The sequence below is a fragment of the Dendronephthya gigantea genome, unplaced genomic scaffold (genome assembly GCF_004324835.1).
Source record: "Dendronephthya gigantea isolate DGI-Jeju-01 unplaced genomic scaffold, DenGig_1.0 000028F, whole genome shotgun sequence".
Lineage (NCBI taxonomy): Eukaryota > Metazoa > Cnidaria > Anthozoa > Malacalcyonacea > Nephtheidae > Dendronephthya > Dendronephthya gigantea.
This window is the reverse complement of record NW_021163038.1, coordinates 1,276,690-1,298,293: the sequence shown is the minus strand read 5'-3', so window position 1 is coordinate 1,298,293 and position 21,604 is coordinate 1,276,690. Positions and strand designations below refer to the sequence as shown.

Genomic DNA, 21,604 nt, shown 5'->3' with positions numbered 1-21,604 from the left:
CAGAAGAATTACTTGCAATTGAAAGTTTCAACGTTGATATTATACAATCATGATGTCGAGTCTCTCCTCTAGACCGGATATAGAAATTAACACGGAGGACAGACACACCCACCCACCCCCCCCCGCCCTTTTTCCCCAATACACTTTTGACTGACTTTTTTGGTCAGGCTGACTTTCAGGTCGGGACTGACATAATTTAAGAGCAGCACGATTTTATTGCTAGGCTGTATAAAATCTACTGAGTCTACATACAACTTTTCTTTACCTATATACAATTGCTTGATTGCAAAGAGTAGTTTGTAGATCAAGACTATTAGGTACACTACGATCCCCCTATGCACCCACATGCACCCCGTTTAATATATTTATATACGAAATATGTCGATCTATTTAACATATAGTGAAGGTACACGCGTAAAAATGCACAAGTTTTATTAAAACAGAGGCTCGAGTTTGCTCATTCCATACTGTGTTGAAAACATTCACTATCGTGTCTATTTCATTGACAATAAATGCCACAATTCGCGTGTCAAGAGTGACAATCTCGCAAGAAGATGATAAAAGGACAATCGAGTTGTTTACAACATGTCGACAAGGTCCCTTCCTGTTAAATGTGGGATTTTTTCGCGTGTACCAATTCAGTTTTTTCAGCTATGCATCCTGTCACGAGCACTCACATTTCTCCTTCATCAAAACAACCTTGAACTGAAAATTGATGCCTTAAACTAAGTACTGAGATAGCAGTTGATTCTAATCGGACAACTTCACGTTTTTGGTGGAAGATAGCCTTCCTATCTTTTTCAGTTCAACGGCTGATTCTAGCCTTAACTTCGCACTATACATAACCTCAATACCTAGCCATATAACCGCCCCCCCCGTCCCTCCTCTGAGACTACGCCTCTTATTTACTGTATTTCTCTTTATTTTCTTCTCTTTTTAAGTCCGAAAGGATTCAAGACTTTGCTCCAAACGTAAATAGCCCCACGCCGGGGGGAGTCATCCGAGTTTTCGAATTCTCCAATTACGGGGGGGAGCGTCCTTTCGATTCTGGTTTGTTCCGTTGCCCGTGGCACTAAGAAAAAAAGAATTTACGGTTAGCTGGGGCCCCGCGGAAAAAGCGTTTTTCCTTCGCAAGATTGTAAAATTTTGGCCAATTTCTTCATTACAAACTGCATATATTATTCTTAATCCTAAACCTATAATACTTAGCTTTATTTTAATCCAAATATAACCGAATTCTAATCCCTAATCCTCACGCTAAATCTCTGACGTAAATTCAGGAAGTTACAATGGAAAGTCAGGCACGAATTGAGATTAGAAATTGAGTTTTGATTAGTTTTATTACTCAGGATAATATCCGAGATACACAAAACGTCATATCAAATTAAAGCACCGATTTTTTCAGTCCTTCCCCGACCTACACTCAATTTCATTCTATGCTTTTTGGTAAAATTTTGAGTGCGAAATTTAGCTTTGAGTTGTCGAAACTTGATGTGATACATATGAATCCAATATCGTTGGGGCCAAAAAACTGCCCTATCTCGCATTTCTCGCGCAAAAGAAAAGGTTGAAGAGATTTGCCACTTACCAAAGCACTTGTTGCATGTCTTATGACAATATTGTTGTACCACTTCATGTTCAGCAACGCGGGTTGAATTGTCGCAGTAACGCTTCCATATCTGACAGAGTGCCGCATAGACGGCGTCATCTCTGCACTCCGGGCATCCCTCGCCTGTATAACTAAGCTGTGGCGTCTTGCCATCCCAACAGCAACCGTACGTTGAACCTTTGCAGTCCACGACTTTGGGTGGGGCGGGCGCTTTCCGTTCTGCGGGCAAAAACAAGGAATTAGTTTGACCTTCGAAATTGCAGGTTATTTGGACCAGAGTTACCACTGAGTAGCTGCAAGTACTCACTTTGCAATTCACGTAATTAACTATATGCCGAAATTACTCAAGCAATAATACACTTGTATACTACTACATCTATCCTCACAATATGCGTATAGTGTATGTATAAAAAACCAAGAAATAAAATCTCTTTATATCACTGCACAAATCTTATTTATCATTGCAAAAACATCTCTCTTTTCACTGCACAAATTTCATTTATCACTACACAGATTGGTTATCATTCCACCCAATATATCTAGATAAATTCCTTGGGCAGGTTGTTCAAAAGCCGGATAGCTTAACCTTGAGTTAAAGCAAATCTTACATCGATTTTTTGAATCTCTTGTTTACATAAGTTTGAACATATTTTTCCCTAATACTTTCTGGACTGATAGAAGTCATTTTTGTAAAAATTTTAAAACAAACAGCGGTGCAGAGGCATACTGTAAACACATAAGTAAAATTTAACCCATGCGGGGTTAACTTTGACCTATCTTTGAACAACAGAACTGGCCTTCGCACTTTATTACCTGCGATATGATACTTACGGCATGAAAGACATGTCTTTGCACAATTCGTCTGCATGACTTCATCTTCACAGCCTCGAGACCTTCTGTTTTTCTCATATTCACATCTTCTTGTTGGAACTAAATCTTCGCATGCTAAAGAATCAGATTATTTCAATTTCAACGCATATTGTTACTGTCATTATCGTTGTTATTCGGAAAATTTCACTAATTTCAAGGCCGTACTTAATATCTAAATATACCACAAAAAACTCTCGAAATTAAACGGATTAAATCAATAATTCAAAATATTGCACAGAGCAACTATTATAGTTGATCTGGTTTGAAAAAAGTTAAGTGGAATTGGAATGAAATTCTTATTGTATTGTCGCCTTATTATCCAAGCCACTTTGCTAGAAAAATGAGAAGAAATTATGACAAAAATGTGAATCTTCCTGGTAATCTTCCTGGGCCAGTTGTATAAAACTTTGGACGAAGGCCCTCAGTTCGAAACGTCGAGAAGTGTTTCTGTCTATTTTAGGCAGTTGTTATACCACATTTGATAATCTAGTATCAAAATGAGTTTGAAAATGCGAGGTTCCACGAGTCTATTCATTCTTTTTGCGCGTGAAGCAGTCTTAGGAATGTCTCGATTGGTCTGATAACTTCGTGTAGCACACGCGTGCTTTTTGCCAACTCGTTCTTTGAAATCCCGAATACCAAGGCGTTCTGATCCATTTCAAAATCAAGCTAAATGCGTGTGTGAAATACTTTATGTAAACGCTGAGTACTTTTAAAACTTACAGTCAAGATCAGATGTTTCTGGCTCTTGAGGGCTGGCACTGTCTTCTTCATAGTATATTTCTGTTAAAGATGAAAGAACTATACTTAATTGCAGTTCACAAAGTTCACATTTTCAACTTTTATCTCTACGATCGAGGTTCCTGCAATATGCAGTTGTCTAATTTCACCTCAGTTACATGTGAGAAGAGTTGCTTCTAGTTTGACTCTACCAAACACAGTGGTTAGTACATGTGTCTTTCATCTCTGTGACTGAGGTTTGATTCCTGTAATATGCAGTTGTCTAATTTCATCTCAGTCACATGTGAGAAGAGTGCTTCTAGTTTCATTCTACCAAACACAGTGGTTAGTACATGTGTCTTTCATCTCTGTGACTGAGGTTTTATTCCTGTAATATGCAGTTGTCTAATTTCACCTCAGTCACATGTGAGAAAAATGCTTCTAGTTTGACTCTTCCAAACACAGTGGTTAGTACATGTGTCTTTCATCTCTGTGACTGAGGTTTGATTCCTGTAATATGCAGTTGTCTGCGTGTGAGGAGATTGTTCCCTGTTTGACTTTGCCAAACACAGCGGTTAATAGATACACCTTTTATCTCAGTGGCTAAAGCTTTGTTCTGCAATATGCAGTTATCTGTTTTAATTTCACCTCAGTCACATATGAGAAGAGTGTTTTAAGTTTGATTCTACCGAACACAGTGGTTAGTACATGTGTCTTTCATCTCCGTGACTGAAGTTCGATTGTTTGATTATAATTTCACCTCGGTCAAAATTGAGGGCTAATACTGATGTAAGAATTCGATTAACAAAATATTATTTTCAAAATCGTAATGATTATGTACTCAGATCCGAGCGAGTGAGACAAAATGCCTCGGTACAGGCATAAGTTAACGCCTTCGCACCAGCGCCCGACTAATTGGTCCAGAAATAGACAATTTAAATTTAATTATGATCAATTAATTGCCTAAGTGATCAATGCAGGGGCACAGTGGAGCGTCTAATATTGGCCAACTTTTCGTGGTTTGTGAAAAATTTAAAGCATCAGGGAACTTAGCAGGGTGTCTTGGCAAATTATCGTGTTTACTTGTTTTCTGATATGAAACGAAAGCGTACTGTTTTGTCAAGATGGCTTCGTGCCAGAGTATTTAGCTTCTCAAGACACGACCGGAATATTCCTAGAAAGGTTTGCGACATCTATCATGCGTGGGACTCGTTATTTCACAGAAAGATAACATATTTTTGAGAGTAGGGTAAAATTAACTCACATTGCGAACGACAGGAGATCTCGCCAGAAGCAGTATTGCCGACGATGTTCGGATGTTTTTTGTATTTACAAGTCGCTTTGATGACATTTCCAAATATTTGTACAGAACGATTAAATATTTGATATCCGCATTTGCGGTTTAAAGCAAGCGCCTATTAGCCATTATCTTGCCCAACAGCGCGTTTCCACAATCGAGTTTCATCAGGAATTTCAATACTTCAAAACACGGATATTTGCATTTTGCGCGTGGCGATCCAGGGGGGCGTTTTTAATAAGTCTGAACCCAAGCTTTTGCGGCACCATTGTTAAGGTTCAAATCATGCGTTGATGGCATTCACCTTTTTGTGAAAAATATGTGAGCCGAGGTTTATCAATTCTTCTGACTATTCAACCAACTCCGACCAACGTGGCGTTCTTACTCGCCTGCTGAGCTGGTCAATTACAGACGATTGGTGCGCAGGTTAGAACCAGACGCTGGTTATGCAAATTAGGTCTGAAACGTTGCCCATTTATAGGAGTACCTATTTAGATAACGTATTAAAAAAACCACAGATATATTCTCGCAGTTTTGCTTGAGACGTATGGAGACTGAGAACTAGGCTAGCTTGCACTCAGGGAATAAAATGTAGTGTAATAGCCTCAACTAGCTAATTAAACTAGGTTAAAAAAAACAAACATAATTCTGAAATCTCGTTTAGGTATTTGTTAAAGTCTATTACTATAATCTTCGTTGGGAACATCCTTTAAAGCTATTTAATATTTAATCTATTTCAATAGGTGCTGTGGCAATATGAGTTTATTGCGAGATGATTTAGCGTTCCGTCGATAAACGGCCTATAATTAGTTTCAATTTCCTTTGTTAATGCTTTTGAAAATCATTCTAATGATGGACACGATGTTCTTGCACAGAAATATATGTTTCTTAGCTTTCCTTCATGAGTCCTGCTTTTATGTTTTAACACTTGCCTAACGCTCAACGGCTAAATATAGTTAATCCTAACTACATATTTCAAGGTAAGCTAATAAACCTTTGCATGAATAAGCAATGATGATGCGCATGTAAGATGTTACGGTTTTTGAAGAAGAGAATAAGTGCTCGCTCCGTTTGACTTGACTCTGACCTGCTTGAAATTTGTAACATTCTTGTAATTAATGCTTGGAATATGGCCATTTGATGTTAATTTTAACCACGCGACTTTAAAGGGATTAAATTTTTAAAATATTATATTTCAAAGGTTGTATTCAAAATTAACCTTTTATTCCTGCATGGTCAATATAATTCTCAAGTGTTTTAACATCTGAAATATTTTCAAAACGCCGTCCACTATCCGAACGTCTTCCTTTTCATCCTGAGTTGGCTAACTCGCTCAAGCTGTTTGCATCGATAACATGAAATGATCTTTGATTTAAATTGCGTCACAGCTTCTCAAAATTGGTCCAAAATTAAACTCCCTGTCATTTTGCAAACATTAAATCATCTTACTTTTGACCAAAGCGCTCGCTTCGTTTTAAACCTGACTCAGCAGTAGCTGCTATGTTCGAAAAATTACTGTTGAACACAAAAAAATTTAGCCAAAAGCTATTTATTTTGATTATCAATTAGCCAGATTTAATACCCTTCAGGAAATAAGTTCAAGTTCAAATTGAAAACTTTCTCATTTACGTATATATTTCAAAGCTTCGGCTTCGCACTGAAGCAATGCTTTCTTGTGAACAAGAAATATATAAGAACGTTCGAGTTTGATATTTTCCAACGGCAACATATGTTTATCTTCAAATGCTTTTTAGAAACCTGAAAGTCTTAACGTATAATCGTTTTATGCTATATATACGCTTTATAATATAACTTTTTAAACTACTAACCTCTTATCGGCTGTAGAGCGATTGCTTGGAGGAAACAAACGGAAAGCAACAGGAATTGGATATATAATATAGCCGCCATCTTCTGAAAATCCTGAAGTTAAATTCCACTCGTTGATTTAACCTTTTCTGCACAAAGACCGACTCGGAGTGAATTGGCCTTTGAAGGGTCGACAGCTTTTAACTGTACGGCGCGCGCAAAATATGCAGATGCATCACCTGTCACTAAACACGTCAATCGTCGCAATAATCCCGTTTGGGCATTAATGCCAAACTATTTTAAATCGACAAACGTTAGACAGTTTAATTGACAAGTTATGTGAAATTTAACGGCAGTATTTTGCCTATTCTTGCCGTAAATGGAAAGCCTTGCGCTCGATTGGATGGGTAATAAAAAACGACTTGCGTTGAATCGCTTTTTGAGGAGAGATAAGCGCGCGCTGATAAGATTGTGTTCGTGGTTAACTTTGATAACATTATAGCACTTATCTCTTTGCAAGAGACAGGAAAAACAGTTTAGTGGCAAACCCTTTGAAAAAGGTCTGAATTTCTCATCGTTATTTCGAGAGATGTGACACGTCAGACGTATGATAGATTGCACAGTGTTTGCATGCAACAATGTCTTTTTACGAGATCAAAGTGTTATCGAAAATCCTTTGACTTATGGAAAAAATGTCTAAAATTCTTCATTTGCATCGGAATAGACCCTGTGCGCTCTATCGTTTCCTCAAAGAGTTCCCAAGGTTAACCGTTCAACTGTTCATTTAAAGAGAACTACAAATAATTGTTGTATTTTATAATGTTTCGATTGCTCCTGTTCTTTGGGCAACTACTTCAGAATTGTATCTGCTACCGCAGCGGATGAAAGTTGCCTGTTGGTAAATTTCGTGATATACAATAAACCAGTGGCAATTTCCGCATCATTTTAAGATGTAAAGTGTTCTCTCTAAAGCCATTTCCTCAGCTTTCCGGAGAGAATTAAATCATTACCCCCATCGGTTGCGCACGTAAATATCAGAAAAACTATAAGTTGTAATCGCATTCATTATCGCCTCAAAATCACCTCTGTAGAGATCGAACTATCTCCAAAGCAACCTAAGAAGATTACTTTAAGTTTTTTACTCTTTTCTTCCATTTGTTATATGAACTTATTCAAGAACTTCTTTTAACAGCGCTTGGCTGCACGTTACAGATAAAAAACGGAAAGAAGGATAGTGTTTCTAATCTATAGAACTATCGTAAATAACCCTTGTAGCATCCCACAAAATCGTAATCAAATGTGGTTTAAGATGATATCGCATTTTATACAAGCACCTCCGTGTGGCGGGAAAAGATTAGAACACAAAATGAGTCGCCGGACTTCGGAATTGCTGACCAACGTCTACAGTATAGACGGCTTTTCATGATACAACAAGCAACGAACACAGCTAGGTTAAAACATGCTACGGCAAATTGGCTGTTTGGAGTTTTAAATAACCGCTAGTAAAAAAACAACTTATCACTCATGGCAATTCCATTATAGGCATAATATGTATATATATAATTCTCGCATGTTTCATAGATCAGAAGCTCTGGTAAACGGGGCAGGGTTTACATAAGTCCTAAGATTCAGCTAGTTCCATAACTTCCATTGTAAGAGACTCCTGTAACTTCTCGATGTTCAAAATGGTTTATTTGCATGTCGAAATAGAGCATATTAAAGAGCTCAGGAACCAGTCGAATATTTACTTGATATCCTGCAGTTAACAAAATAAAAAACTGACATTTATATAATTATTAGGTCGATCGTCTCTTAATGCTTTGCCTTCGAGCCTTTCCCCGCCGACCCGATGGAAGCGGCACCGGTTTCCTGCGCGCAAATAGGAACACTGGAGCAGAGCGCTGGTAGGTAATGAGTCCAATACCTTCTAAGCAAGGGAATCTTGTATAACTTGGTTTAACCAAGGACATGCAAATGATGCCAGGGTGACATTTTCCAGTAATTGGGCGTGAATTGATGAGCTGTGGAATGACTCCCCCTTGGAAATGACTAGACCAAGGAAATGAGTGTGATCGCAAATAAATTGCAATCAATCGCTACACTTATGCATCATCCAGGAATGTCTCTTATGCGGGGGAGACCGATGAAATAGGAACAATCGAGACTTAGTGCTTCACTTGCGAGTTTTGCGTATGCCATATGTGCAAGCGCTATATTTATATAAGACACTCAATGATATATCTCGCCTCAATTAGGTCCTGTTGTATTCAATTAAAACAAATATTCTCCATATAAAGGGAACGTTTAGGGTTGCCGTTTCAAATTCACTGCTTTTGGGTATAAAAGCTATATGAAACTGGGATAAACTGGGAGTCATTAAGCGCGGTTCACCGTATTGAACATGCCCTCAGCGTGGGCCGGATGAATTTGAGTGTTATTTACTATTTGGCTAAAGTATTCTTTATTCGTTGGTAACTGATTAGATTTGAAATTCAGTGTTGATTTATACCTGAGCTAGTTCCATCTGCAGGCTGACTAAACAAGTGCGGTTTTTGAAGCCGGCGTAAGTTTGATAACCGGCTATAGTTTTCAAACATGGTTTTTCGACCATTTTTACCGCATTCCGGAAAGAGTTGTATCATCCTGCCTCAATTTCCTATACAAACGACTGGCGTTCAGGATTAAAGCTCTTACAGACTGACACGTTAAACTTAAGTTTTATTGTACTGACAAAGAGAATGAAGCATCTTTGGACGAAAGAAATCCATTCAGATTTCGGTTTTGCTAATTTTTTCCAGATTTATCTGACCGCTTGATGAAGAAATTCTTCAAATGTGCACAATTGACAAAAGAATCCGACAAATTTAGCAAGGCCGGTTAGAAGGAATTGTTTATGTGCATTCATTTGATTACCTCAAAAATGAGACTTATATAGCTATACGTTCAGAAAATGTTATCAGTGCATACAGTATATATTTATTGATTTCGTAATCGAAGAATCTGTTATTATGTCGAGATGTTTACGTTATGAGTTTCCACCACTGGGGTTATCTTCATCAAATAAACAAGCGATAATCTTCGCTTCTTTAGTAAAGATGATGGGATTTAAAGAAAATCCAGTGCAAATATGAGGAAAAGGTCGTGGTTCTATTACGATCCATAAGCAGTTCAGGCATAACTATGCAATTTAAAATGGATTGAAGCCAGGAAATTGATAACCCTTAACCTATAATATATGACTAGGATGCTCGCAAATGTATTTAACTTTTTCATAACAATGCAAAATATTCATAAATACATAATTGAAATTTTACTATTTTCACCGATAATTTTGAAGGTCACTTCGTCTGTTCGTCACAAACACGTTTATTAATTTTCTTTACTATACTTTACCACTGTTTACGACCTAGATTATCAGTTCATAATCTTGGTTAAAGTATGTGTTTGTTTTCGATTTTTCTGCTGGATTACCGCTACCTCGTTAGAACGTCTTAAAAATAGATCGCAAGTTCTGACAAGATTTTTCAACGAGATTCTAAAATTTTATATTCACCCGTTGACCTCGGCTTTGCATTCCTTCCACCTTAAACAAACGACTTTAATATAGTAACTGACACGAACAAGGCTCTGTCTACGTTGCTTACGTATAGGGGCTGAGTCACAGTATTAATTTTAGCAGAGCTGAATTCGCTTAGCATCAACATTGCCCTTCCAGGAAGGATCTGATGGGTTTTTTTTACTGAACATGGGTGCTGATCACGAAAATGTACTGAAATAGACTCACGTTTTGGCACGAAACAAATTTCTACCTTTGTCTCATTGTAAACATAATTGTTTGCGTGACGTCTTTCAGTTATGTAATTTCAAGAGGTTTGAAGAACCGTTTTACTTGGAAAATAATCCAGAGATAATAACTCAATAGAAATGAATAGTTTTAAATCTTTGGCGTTTGACTCGCGCGTTGGCTTGTTAATATTAAAAAGTCTTCAGCGAAATGCTAGAATTCTCTAATTGCTTCTTACGTTCATTTATTTTAGGGATCATGCTGTATACGTCCATGAGTACAAGTTTTGATGATAACGCCTTCAAATCCGAGTGCGATTTTTGATAATTATGATAATTCCTAGAGATCGTATCTCAGTCGAGCGTGTAACGGCAAGGAAGTTGTCTTAAGGGTAGGTGAAATGGTAAGTTAGGATGATGTATGTAGGCAGCTATAGTTCAACTTAGATTTCAACTTCACCTTATCCTATCGCAAAAGTGTAATCAGAGTTAAGTCCGGATATTTCTTTGAACTGACGGTCGTTCTATGAATAACTGGCCCCTTCGACCGAAAGAAACGATGTTGCGTGCAGTGTTGAAAGTATCCTTGAAGATTTCAATTAAAATATTAGCATGTCCACTTAAACGAGGTTAGGGGAGCTTAACCACAGCCTGCGTTTGAGTGGGTTTTTTAAGCAATCGCTCTTGTGAAAAGAGCTGCTAGCTCGATAGAAGTGTCGTCTTTACAACGATTAATTGAAGCTTCGTGAGAAATACAAGACTCTCGCAAAAATGCTTTTGCCAAATTCAAGCAGCGATATTTTTCCCAATTTTCGACCTTGGCCACAACTCAATTGTTTCCATTTATCGCGTGGGGAAGGTCGTACAGAAGATCTCGTATTTCAATCGTTCTAGAATGTTCGATAAGACTATTTGGAAAGTAATCAATATAAAAAATTGGAAATACATGCAAACCTTGCGGGAAATCGTGACAGGAATTGGACCTATGTCTGCACACTGCTATTACCAATTGGGTGCATTGTGGTTTCAAAGCAATCTCGGTCAAATGATAGCTGGCGTGTCTATGCTGTCTGTCCCATACCGTCGAAATGTTCTTTGATACTTTGCCGGAATCTTAAGTTCAAAACTGTAAATCCTAAGGTTAATATCCAAAAGGAAATAGTGGAAATATTTTCGGGAACTAAAGCAGTAATTAGCCTTGAGTTGTATAATCTGGTACTTGTTGTAAATTCTTTACAAGTTGAAACTCCCAAGATGGAAATTCCTAACCGCGGTCGCAAAAAGTGTGAAAGTGTGTCTAAACTTTGTCGGTAACGATGTAACAGTCTGGAAGTCGAGTCAATCCATTAATCCGCGACTATACACGAGCGATTTTTGACGGCGATTTTCTTCCCCTGGTGTATGTAAATTTAGCAAATTAGATTACTTTACTTCGCCAATGTAAGTACAACGATGTAAAGGCATAAGTCATAATCCACTCAATAACATACGCTAAAAGCGAAAATAGACCAGTCGCTCTTCGAGAACGGAGCTGTCATTTTGTGAATTCGATAATGAAGACATAATAATTTTCATTAATCTCTCAAATGCTCGACGATTCAAGTCCTGTTGGAATTCGTTCAAATTAACCATGATATCTTTGTGCCCATCACTGCTATGTCAAATTAAGATAATATTAAATCGTTGATGTCTCTTAAGTACTTTCAAGTAAGGATTTCATAAATGCAATGTTTACCCTAACTGCAGGAATAATTGAAAGTATAACAGGACAAACACGCAAGCCTCCCAAAGTGGCCATTGTAGATTCCGATTTCGTAACGGTCAACCTAATTGTTTTCAAATCCTGGACGATTCCAGGTATATATGTATATTTTATATATAGATAACATTTTAAGGCTGGCAAATCTCCCAAACAGATGGAAAAGGAATAAAAACTTATAATAATTTTGAAGTGCAATTTTTCTGCGTATTTTGAGTATATTATTGTAGCAAAAATAATAGTTTTTACCGGTCGAAAATGGGTATACTTTTCACTTGTATATTATATGCATAATTAGTATACGTGTTTGTAATTTATATCATTACTGAAATTAGTTCATAATTTGAACCTTTTACAACCGTTCTCCAGCAAGGCTTTGCAGTTTCACTCGTCCAAACGGATGCCCTTTGTAACTGTGCTGTTGGATTTTGTTGTCCTCTCTCCTAAATTTAGTCGATGAAGCTGAAATGAACAGAATAGAAATCAAGGTGCGTGCGTTAGGCTCCCCGCGCGCTCCAGATTACAACGCCATTCGTTCTCCAATGACGTAGACGAGGAGACATATTTACTGAAATGTTCGCTGGTAAATGTCTCCCCCCACGCACCAATATTATTGCACATAAATCAACGAACAGCATCTATCAATACAAAAATGCGCTGAACCGTTCACTTGAGCAAAGTCGGTAACTCATAAGCGGTTTGACCGACCCGTTCAGAATGCACAGTCTTGGGTTAAAAACACCTGTTTTTTCCCCTCACGTTCCTCCCAATGGATTCCTTGCCTTGCCTGTGATCAGAAAGGCCTCGTGAATAAGGTGTTATAAGCTGGAACACGGATTTACTTTAGGGCTTTGCTTTGAAAGGTGTAAAAAAATCAAGATTGTCTTTGTTGCTTGCGTATATTGCTCATAAACTGCTTTCATTTACTCTCGTTCCATCTAAAAAAGTTCTTAGCGCCAGAAGAAGGTGAAAATTGGTGGAAAAACACATTCACAAAATTATCTGCATTCTTCACGTTCAGATCCGCAGGAGTCTTGAAATTCTTTACGTGCTGGAACGAAATGAACGGTCGAAAAGCTTTTTGGAGACCCTCAAGCACTCAGAGCACTTAAAGCTCCCGAAGAACTTATTGAAGAGAAGAGTGATGTGTGATATTATGTCCGCCATTTGTCTGAGTTAAGAATAGCAAGGATTCTCGATGTAATGCTATTATCATTTTCTCGCCATTGATGAGGCGTTTCGATCCAAAAACCACGTCTTTTTATTTAAGCTGGATTCTGGCGAGCGCCTTTAAAAGCTATAAGGTATAAGCCTTTGGAGGGAGCTTTTAGCACTGCAGACTAGCAACACTTTCTATTTCCAACTTAGAAACGATTACTTCTTCCCTAGGATACAAAAAATGGCACTAGTTAAGTGGGAGGCATATACATGCATATATATGAGTTCCTACGAATCGCTTTTGGTGAAAGGAGAACGGGATTACTACACGCGAGACAACCAGCATTTCTCGGTGACCGAAAAGTTATCAATTCAGTGGATCTTTCCAGGAATTGTTTTAGTCTTTCAAAGCAAGGCCGACTCAAGGACGATATAAATATCAAATGGGAACTAAAAATAACAAGTTTAGCCAAAACCATTCATTACTTATCAATTTTGCTAACAACAGTTCTCAATCAGTAGCTTTTCAGCGTCAGGTCAGAGATTGCCCTCATACAACACGATTGTTCATATGGGACGACGGCACTGTGTTATGTGTGTCTACGGGTCTTTTTTTAATGTCTCTTTCAATTCTCTTGGCTGCGTTAACAATTGTTTGTCACCTTTCTTCCTTGCCGCTTCATGTTGGCCCGGCGTCAGTGTTTCGTGTACAAAGGCAAGGATGGGGTTAGGGTGGTAAAGTTCATGGAGAACAATAGATAAACATCACGATACTGCTTCCGGCCATATATCATTCACTGTTATTGCATTCCTATCTATCTCTTTGCACCCGGCTCTATAATTTCCTGTACTTCTTTACTCTTCCTTACCCCAATTCATACCTCTTTAGCTTTATCTACCTATCTGCATCATTGTCTGTCCTTTTCTTTCCTCCTCTATCACTCATTATCCTACGCAATCCCTCCCAATCCAACTCTATCCATGTTTATCCTAAATTACCAACTCTATCCCCCTCTACCGTTGGCGATCCCCTTTACCTTCTCTATTTTCATATGTCCAACATGTGTCACATATTCGACTCGAAAAATACCCAAAACACACAATAATCATACAATCATGAATCCCATGGAATTTTTTACTGTAGATACAACAGTTTCTACGCTTTTTTAGACATATATTATGTACAGTGCTGTATATATAAAGTTACTCAAAGACCGATTACAACGGAGCATATTAGTAGAGTACAGAGCACAGCCTTGATGTCCGACCAATGTTTGGCTACAGACAAACTATCTCAACGCATTCCAACGAATCATTTTGACATTACTGCATACCGGAGAATCAAATCGAGGCTATGCGTGCGAAACTCTATGCCCCAGCCAAAACGATAGTTGAGGAAACGTTACTTTTCTCCGCGCATGCGTGCTGCACAGTGCTCGCCATAGTGTGTAAAGACCAATTGTAGATTACCGGCCGCGCATGCGCGTTCTCAGTACAGCACGCAAGCGCGGGAAAATGCAATCGATTACGGGATTTTTGAATAGATTTTCCCGCGTGTGCTAATACTCTAGTAACATCTAGTTCTCAACCAATCAAATTGCTAGAAATACTCAAGTTTCACGTGTCGAGATGTGAATATAAAATATATATATAGTACAACACCCACAGCGTTCCATATAGCTTCGAGTTTCACCCGAAAATATCCATTACAGTCAGTATTGTTCTCCTATTATATCTATCGTGTTTATATCGACTAAATGACGTCTTTAGACTGGTTACACAGTTATTTCACACGTCGCCACACATTTGCTCTATATTTACTTGTCCAAAATATTTTGGATCTATCTATTTGATCGGCTCAATACGAGCCTGCGATCCCCAGGGCAGTACCCCGAGGCTATAATGCCCGATGCGCGATCCTTTTGCTAACCTAAAGCGACAGATATTTGGTATAGATGTAAAAGACTCCACCTCTTGGCCTTTCATCGCTTTCACCGTCGTCCACTGGTGGATGGGGAGGTCGAGGGGCTTCAGTCAGTTTTAGTTTCTCCGCGGCGACCCCGTTGAGAAGTGTGGTCGTTGGTACTAGGAATGAAAAAAATTAGTGTTTTTCAGAAGTCAACTTGGTTATTTGGTGCCATTCTTGAGGCTATTTTGCAGCCAGATTAGGTACCAGTGTCAGTCTCTTTCGGTTGTTTTTGTCGGCGGCGATCGTTGGCCGTGAATGCAAAACAATAGGGAAATGAACTGACACTGGTACTTAAGTATTCGGTTTCAAATTGGCTTCGAAGATGGCGAACGATTTATCGTTCCAGTTCATATCGAGTTCACTGTTAGAATGTCAGAAATTCACAATTGGCAGTACTAGTTACGGAGCCTGGGGAGGGTTCACGAAAGCTGACTAGCGCACATAGCAAACATAGTGATCTTTCCTTATGATACAGAGCAATACGACTATGGAAAGACAGACGATTGACGAGGGTATCTCTATTTTGAGACTATACTTTGTGAAAACCTTCTTAGAAAACGGTTTCAAACCTTATATCGAAATATTGACTTCATTCCAACAGTTTTTCAAAGTAAACTGGTTTTGGAACTTTCAAAGTCTTATTTCTGCAATTTATGCGGTAAACTTAGCCGTATTTTGCTTATCACGAATAGCTACTGCCTTGGTCGGTCTGTTGGCACAAGAAGAAAGGCTCACGATTCGTGTACGTCTGCATGACTTGCGTCAATCTGCATGACTTGCGTCATGTGTGGCTATATTTACGGGACAGGAAGTCGTGACCGACTTCGGAAATCAGGCCAGCGGGGCAAAGCCTGAACGACTGATCTTAAATCTATTATTATATTTCCTCAGAAATACGTTATAAATAATACTATATATGTTTACACAAACGATTAGGCTTTTTCATTTTTTACCCACTAAAATAGCCTTGCGAAAGCTTACCTGGAGGCTTCTCTGTTATCGGAGAACATAATCCGCATAGTTTTGGGCATTTCCTTAAGGCTCGCTTTCTTAATGTATGAGGGAGTCTCCAACAGTTCTCGATCTTGTAAAACGTCGTCAGCCTTTTGCAAATAGGACGATCTACACAAGTGTTTTCGACTACAGAAACATAAACATGACTATGAGTTTTCAAATTTTAAGTGGGAACTACACTTTTGCTTGCACACTTTTAATTTGAAATTGCTTCTTGTAATGACGTTTTTTTTGTTTGTGAAAGATGTTTTTCGACAGCGGTTGTTGTTGTTTGTCGTTGTTGTTGTTTCTATGCTATAGCTGTTGTGTTTCACTGAGCCAAACTCGATAAGCTTTGACTTACCTTTCTTTTTTAATCGACTGCAATAGCCACAAGTCTTTCGACAATATTTTCGAGCATAATAGAGCTTGAGGTGTTTGCTTTTCTTTTGGTGACAAGCCCTTGCACAGAATTGCACGTTGCCAATGTCTCTACACTCTAAAACCAGACACGCCAGCGGCTTCATGAATGAACAGTGGTACGAAGCATATAGATAGCGCTATCCACTGATTAGGGATTTTGTAAAAGTGATTGATGAGCAACAACAGTAGAGTTATGGCTGTTATGCATGCATACAATTGTCAACAAGGTCAAATGTATGCGAAAACTATGGCCTAATCTAGGATTACACTCAAAGAATAGGTCCTATAGAGCTTTTGCTCCCTCGTTGACCTGTTCCCCTTATAATCGTAGGAAAGTGCATTCTTTCTAAAGCTACATTGTAAAGAAAGAAGGGTATACATACCTTTGTTTTCTCGAACTATTAGCTGGGTTTCTTGGCTGCAAATTCCACACGTCATTTTACAATCTCTCTGATATCTAGGTAGCACACATCCGCCATTTTCTTTCACTGAATCACAATACGTAAGCACATCTTTACATTCTAGAAAAATCATCGACATGATACTTATTATAAAACATCATCAGTTATATAATCATTGTGGTTCATATAACGTCTTGTGGGGTCGACTTCGAGCAAGTTTGCATGATGATTATTCTTCCCTATAGCCATGTTTCATGAAGGTGGACAAACCAGGAAAAATTGTTTCCTAGCCATTTTTCACTGCTGAAGGTGGATAAACCAGGAAACATTGTTTCCTAGCCATGTTTCATGAAGATAGACAAACCAGGAAACATTGTTTCCTAGCCATGTTTCATGAAGGTGGACAAACCAGGAAACATTGTTTCATATTTATGTTTCATGAAGGTGGGAAAACATTGTTTCCTATAGCCATGTTTCCCAAAGGTGTACCAATTAATTGTTTTTTTAAAACTGTGATTCACGTCAAATTAACATCGTAAGGTGGACAAACCAGGAAACATTGTTTCCTAGCATGAAGCAATATAGATTTTTTTGTTCCAACGTGATTATTGCTAATATATAAGGGGCTGCAATACCTTTAAGATTCCAGCTGGCTTATAAGACTGATTTATACACTTGAGATAAAAATAACCACACTAATGGTATACCATCAGTATGCATGCTTACATGCAGAGCGTTAAAGTAATCCGATTAACAGCAAAGATGCTGCGTTTGAAAAGCCGTGAATCGAGTTAAGTCCAAACAGATTTTATACTTACGGGAACCTGATATCTTGCTTTGAACGTCGTATTGACCGCGCTGTCTCAGCCCTACATATTGGAATTAAACGACATATATTAGAACCATTTGTCTTCACTCCATACAGAGTCCACAGACCTTGCTAAGCTTTCCCACAGGTTTTCGAAGCTAAGGGATTTTTTTTGAAATTCTAGATAACTATAGTTGACCTCAACAACAGTACAACACATCCCCCCGCCTCCCTCCCAGATCAAATCTGAAACGCACAAACAGGTTTTTGAAAATCGATTAATTGTTGCTAAGCTAAGCTTGAGGCGGTGGACAGGCTGATTTCATGTAGTTTCGTTCATTTATACGCTCTGGGGATGAGGTTGATTCAGGTCGTGGCTAGGAATGGTCCATTTGGAAAGCAGTAAATCAACGTCGCCTCTCGGTATGGAGTACGAAGCATAGATATTCAAATTACAACACATTTCAGGGAAATTGCTTATGAAATTTTGCTTGCGCAAACATAAATTGTCACTGCAATATGACTTCGCAATATATCACGCACAGATTCTAATTATCTTCGACCTGCTACGGTGTTTGCTCTTGCATTCTGTTGTTTATTTCAGTGTGAAAATCTGAGAAAATTCGTAAACATTGAAATGAAATATGAACAAGGCATTTCTCACTTAAAACAGCCAGACGGGCTTATATCATATTCGCTGGGCTTCAACCCTCGTCTTAAAAGTCGTATTAAACACATTTGTATTAATTTGTATTAAACACAACATTTATGGTCACAACTAAGTGCTAATTGTTGCAAACAGTTATCCGGACTATTAAGGTAGTTACGCAAATGTATCTCGCAGGGTTGGTGTGTGAAGTAGCAAATTAATTTGAACAATACAACGTCTCGTCCAGGCCAAATATAGTAAACACATAAACTAGAGATTTGCAAGAAAGCAATCCTTCGTTTTCAAAAGGTTTTGTTCCTAAGATGGGAAAGTCAGCGTGACTTTCGGAAGAATTATCAAGACATCTTTTGATCTTTTGAATTTGAAAATGAAACATAATTGTGCAAATATGGCCTTTGTGCACAACGAATGCCCATACAAAGAAGCTCAGTTCAAAAATTGCATGTTCACGAACTCTCCGATTTTGGAAAGGCTCTAGATACTGATCACATTAACAGAAAGGAAATATCAATGTATCAATTACTAATTGGGAAGAGCTGGCCGCTGTGTAGGTTTGCCCTGATTGGATAATTGCACTGACTAATTTGCGAATTTATTGGAATATATTTATTAGCGATATGGGCGCTTGAGTCTATTATACTGCACAAGCTCAACAGGAACAGACTTTGCCATCTGATGCGATTATAGATCGTCGTGCACTCAATATCACGTGTAGCAAAATTGTTCCAACTACCCAAGGGATGTATAGCTGGCAGCCTGGCATGAATTTAATTGAATTTCCCTTTTATAGACGTCGGAGATAAAAGAAAAATACATAATAAATCTACATATAAATAGTACCCTCAAACAACTTAAAAAGCTAATCTTTTAGCAGCAACAGCGTTGGCATTGTCTAAATTCAAAATACATTAGCGTCTCTTCTTTTACCAATAAACGTTAATTAATGAATTGTGCATGACTTCGGTATTTGATGAGTTACGGCCTCGATTTAGCCGCTCTCGTAGATTTGACAGACATCTCGAAATCTTAATGCAATTCACTCTAAGAGCACTCTTAAATGCCCTCTTTCAGAGCGGTAAAGAGAACCAACTAGAGAAGATAAATCTCTTTGTCTTTGATGATCGCACGCACGCGATTGTTTACACTGAGAGAGATGATTATGTTCATTCAAGGACGGCGCCTAACCTCTAAAGGTTAAATAAATACGTTCTGAGAGCTTCATTGCCTCTATCGTTGCTTATCTGATGTCGTAAAAGCTGTTTGGCCGTGCTAAAGAAGGCAGCTCAAACCACCTGATGCCACAAGCTCTCATAATGGATTTACACGTAATTAAAATGAGTCAAGTGCTAACGTCTTGAGGTCAAGGACATGAGATCCTCGAAGCTTATTCTTGTTTACTACAGTTATTGTTGACAGTGAGCATGTTGAAGTATGCGTTCGCTTTACGAGGTGCAGTTTACGAAAAACAAAGCTGTTTTTCAAACAAGCGAGATTATTTTAATCGCAGGTTGTTCTCAAAACATTGCAAAACATTGCGGATTGATATGCGGAAGAATTAGCTACAAGTTACTTAGCACGAGGATATATATAGCAACAGTTGGTCTACTTCAAAGAACTCTATTGAGTTCTCTCTCTTCAAAGAACTGAAAGACTCTTTTGATGCATAAGCACACTTGTAGAGAGTACAAGGAAATAAACGTGACAAACAAGCTAGTTAAATTCAAACAAGTTCTGTAATATAAAGAACCCTTTTGAAAATTTAGAATTTTAGAAACTTCGCGACAGTCCAAAATACACGCAAACTCGTCCCATGTTTTGGTTGAGCAAAATCGTGACAAAGACCATCAGTTAATTCAAAGCACCTTTTTGATATTACAGACAGGTTTAAAAACTTCGTAATAGTTTACAATTGAATGCACCTGCGTCAATGGGTGGGCATAAACGTAGGCAATCTTACATAATAAAATAAGAGCTTTTTGCCATTCCATATGTGGAGAACACAGCCTTAAACAGGGTCTAATCTTAGGGATTTAAAAGTACAGGGTGCAAATCACTCGTGCAATGTACGTTCTCTCGCGTTACCAGAACGTTCTAAGGACGTTTACAAGACACTTCAACTAATAATGGTTGAGGACTTTGATTCAAAACTGAATAAATGTTAACAGAAATAAGTTAAAAAGCTCAGCGCCCCTGATTGGCTGGTTGTAATTGCAACCATCCTATTCAATCAGCTTTCGAGACTTCCTTGCTCACGAAAGGCAATTTGCTAATGACGAGGCATAACAGTTTAAACATCCCTCATAAATATCACTATTACATATTTGATGAAAGTCGAATATCGTCAGCGCAATTCGGATATTTGGTTTCCAGCAGTTTTTAAGTGCTTGACGTGTTATTATTACAAGAATACAACAAAAGGCAAATTGCAACATTATAATATATGGTGTTTTCCAAAACGTGCTTATTGGAATTCGATGATGCAGAAAGTGTAGAAAGTAAAACGACAAAAGCGCGAAGCAAATGCTTTGTAGAACTTCGCAAAGTTAGGCGAACCTATTGAACGCATGCGCGCGCACTTACCGTCTACACTCTTTGGGCTGCACACTGGCTCTTCTTCAACACGAGAACACTGAAAATCAATCCAATCACATACGATGCATACATCTTCGGCCGTACGATGTTTGTCAGTAGCAAATGTTGCGAGCTGTAACGATATCTTTCACTCAGTCGACCTTTAGGGATGCCCCTTGCTTGATAGCGTTCTTGCCTGCTTCGCCACTTACCCACAACTAATAAGAATTAGTGACTTGTGCGTAATTATATCTACCTGTTGACAATCGCCAATCATATGTTTGCAGGTGGTAGACCCGGCATAATGAACTTGCTCGTCATGAGACTTCGACGAGCTTGAAATTACTCAAATAGTCCGCGTTCCTTCTGCCACACCCGTTGCGAGCATATTCAAAATGTGTCTTGTATTCTTTGTCTTCCAGAGAAGGGCGTTTAAAGAATTATATTCACTCATAAAGGCGAACTAAATGGCAACCATGTAGGAACAGCTTAGTAGGATTTCTTTGCCTAGAGTTATTTAGTGGGAATGAGGAACTATAAATGACGGCTGTTGACTTACAAGTCAAGATATCGTATTTTCTTTGTGTCACAGAAGTTTCTATATTTACAAACTAATTATGCACAAAGATTAAATATTTTTTTATTTGATTTCCCCTATACTGTCGCTAAGAATATCTATTACAAATAGCAAGTTAAGCACATTCTGAAGTTTAGGAGGTTTAAATTTCCTGAAGGTTGGGAAAAGGTCATGTTGTTGGAAGTAGAAA

At 38.3% G+C, this 21,604-nt stretch overlaps 2 protein-coding genes across 2 annotated transcripts; both read right to left on the bottom strand.

Annotated features, from left to right (window-relative positions):
• Window positions 1–201: 201 nt before the first annotated feature.
• LOC114523652 lies at window positions 202–6,484 on the bottom strand. The gene is made up of 5 exons (XM_028544641.1): window positions 6,326–6,484; window positions 3,203–3,262; window positions 2,441–2,554; window positions 1,589–1,828; window positions 202–1,072 (listed from the first exon to the last, which is right to left on the bottom strand). Exons 1-5 carry the CDS (start codon window positions 6,402–6,404, stop codon window positions 921–923), a joined length of 645 nt encoding a protein of 214 aa, XP_028400442.1. The 5' UTR covers window positions 6,405–6,484; the 3' UTR covers window positions 202–920.
• A 7,609-nt stretch (window positions 6,485–14,093) lies between these two features.
• On the bottom strand, window positions 14,094–17,682 carry LOC114523699. The gene is made up of 5 exons (XM_028544708.1): window positions 17,607–17,682; window positions 16,771–16,908; window positions 16,329–16,463; window positions 15,953–16,111; window positions 14,094–15,087 (listed from the first exon to the last, which is right to left on the bottom strand). The coding sequence occupies exons 2-5, from the start codon at window positions 16,823–16,825 to the stop codon at window positions 14,933–14,935; spliced, it is 504 nt and encodes a 167-aa protein (XP_028400509.1). The 5' UTR covers window positions 16,826–16,908; window positions 17,607–17,682; the 3' UTR covers window positions 14,094–14,932.
• Window positions 17,683–21,604: the final 3,922 nt, after the last annotated feature.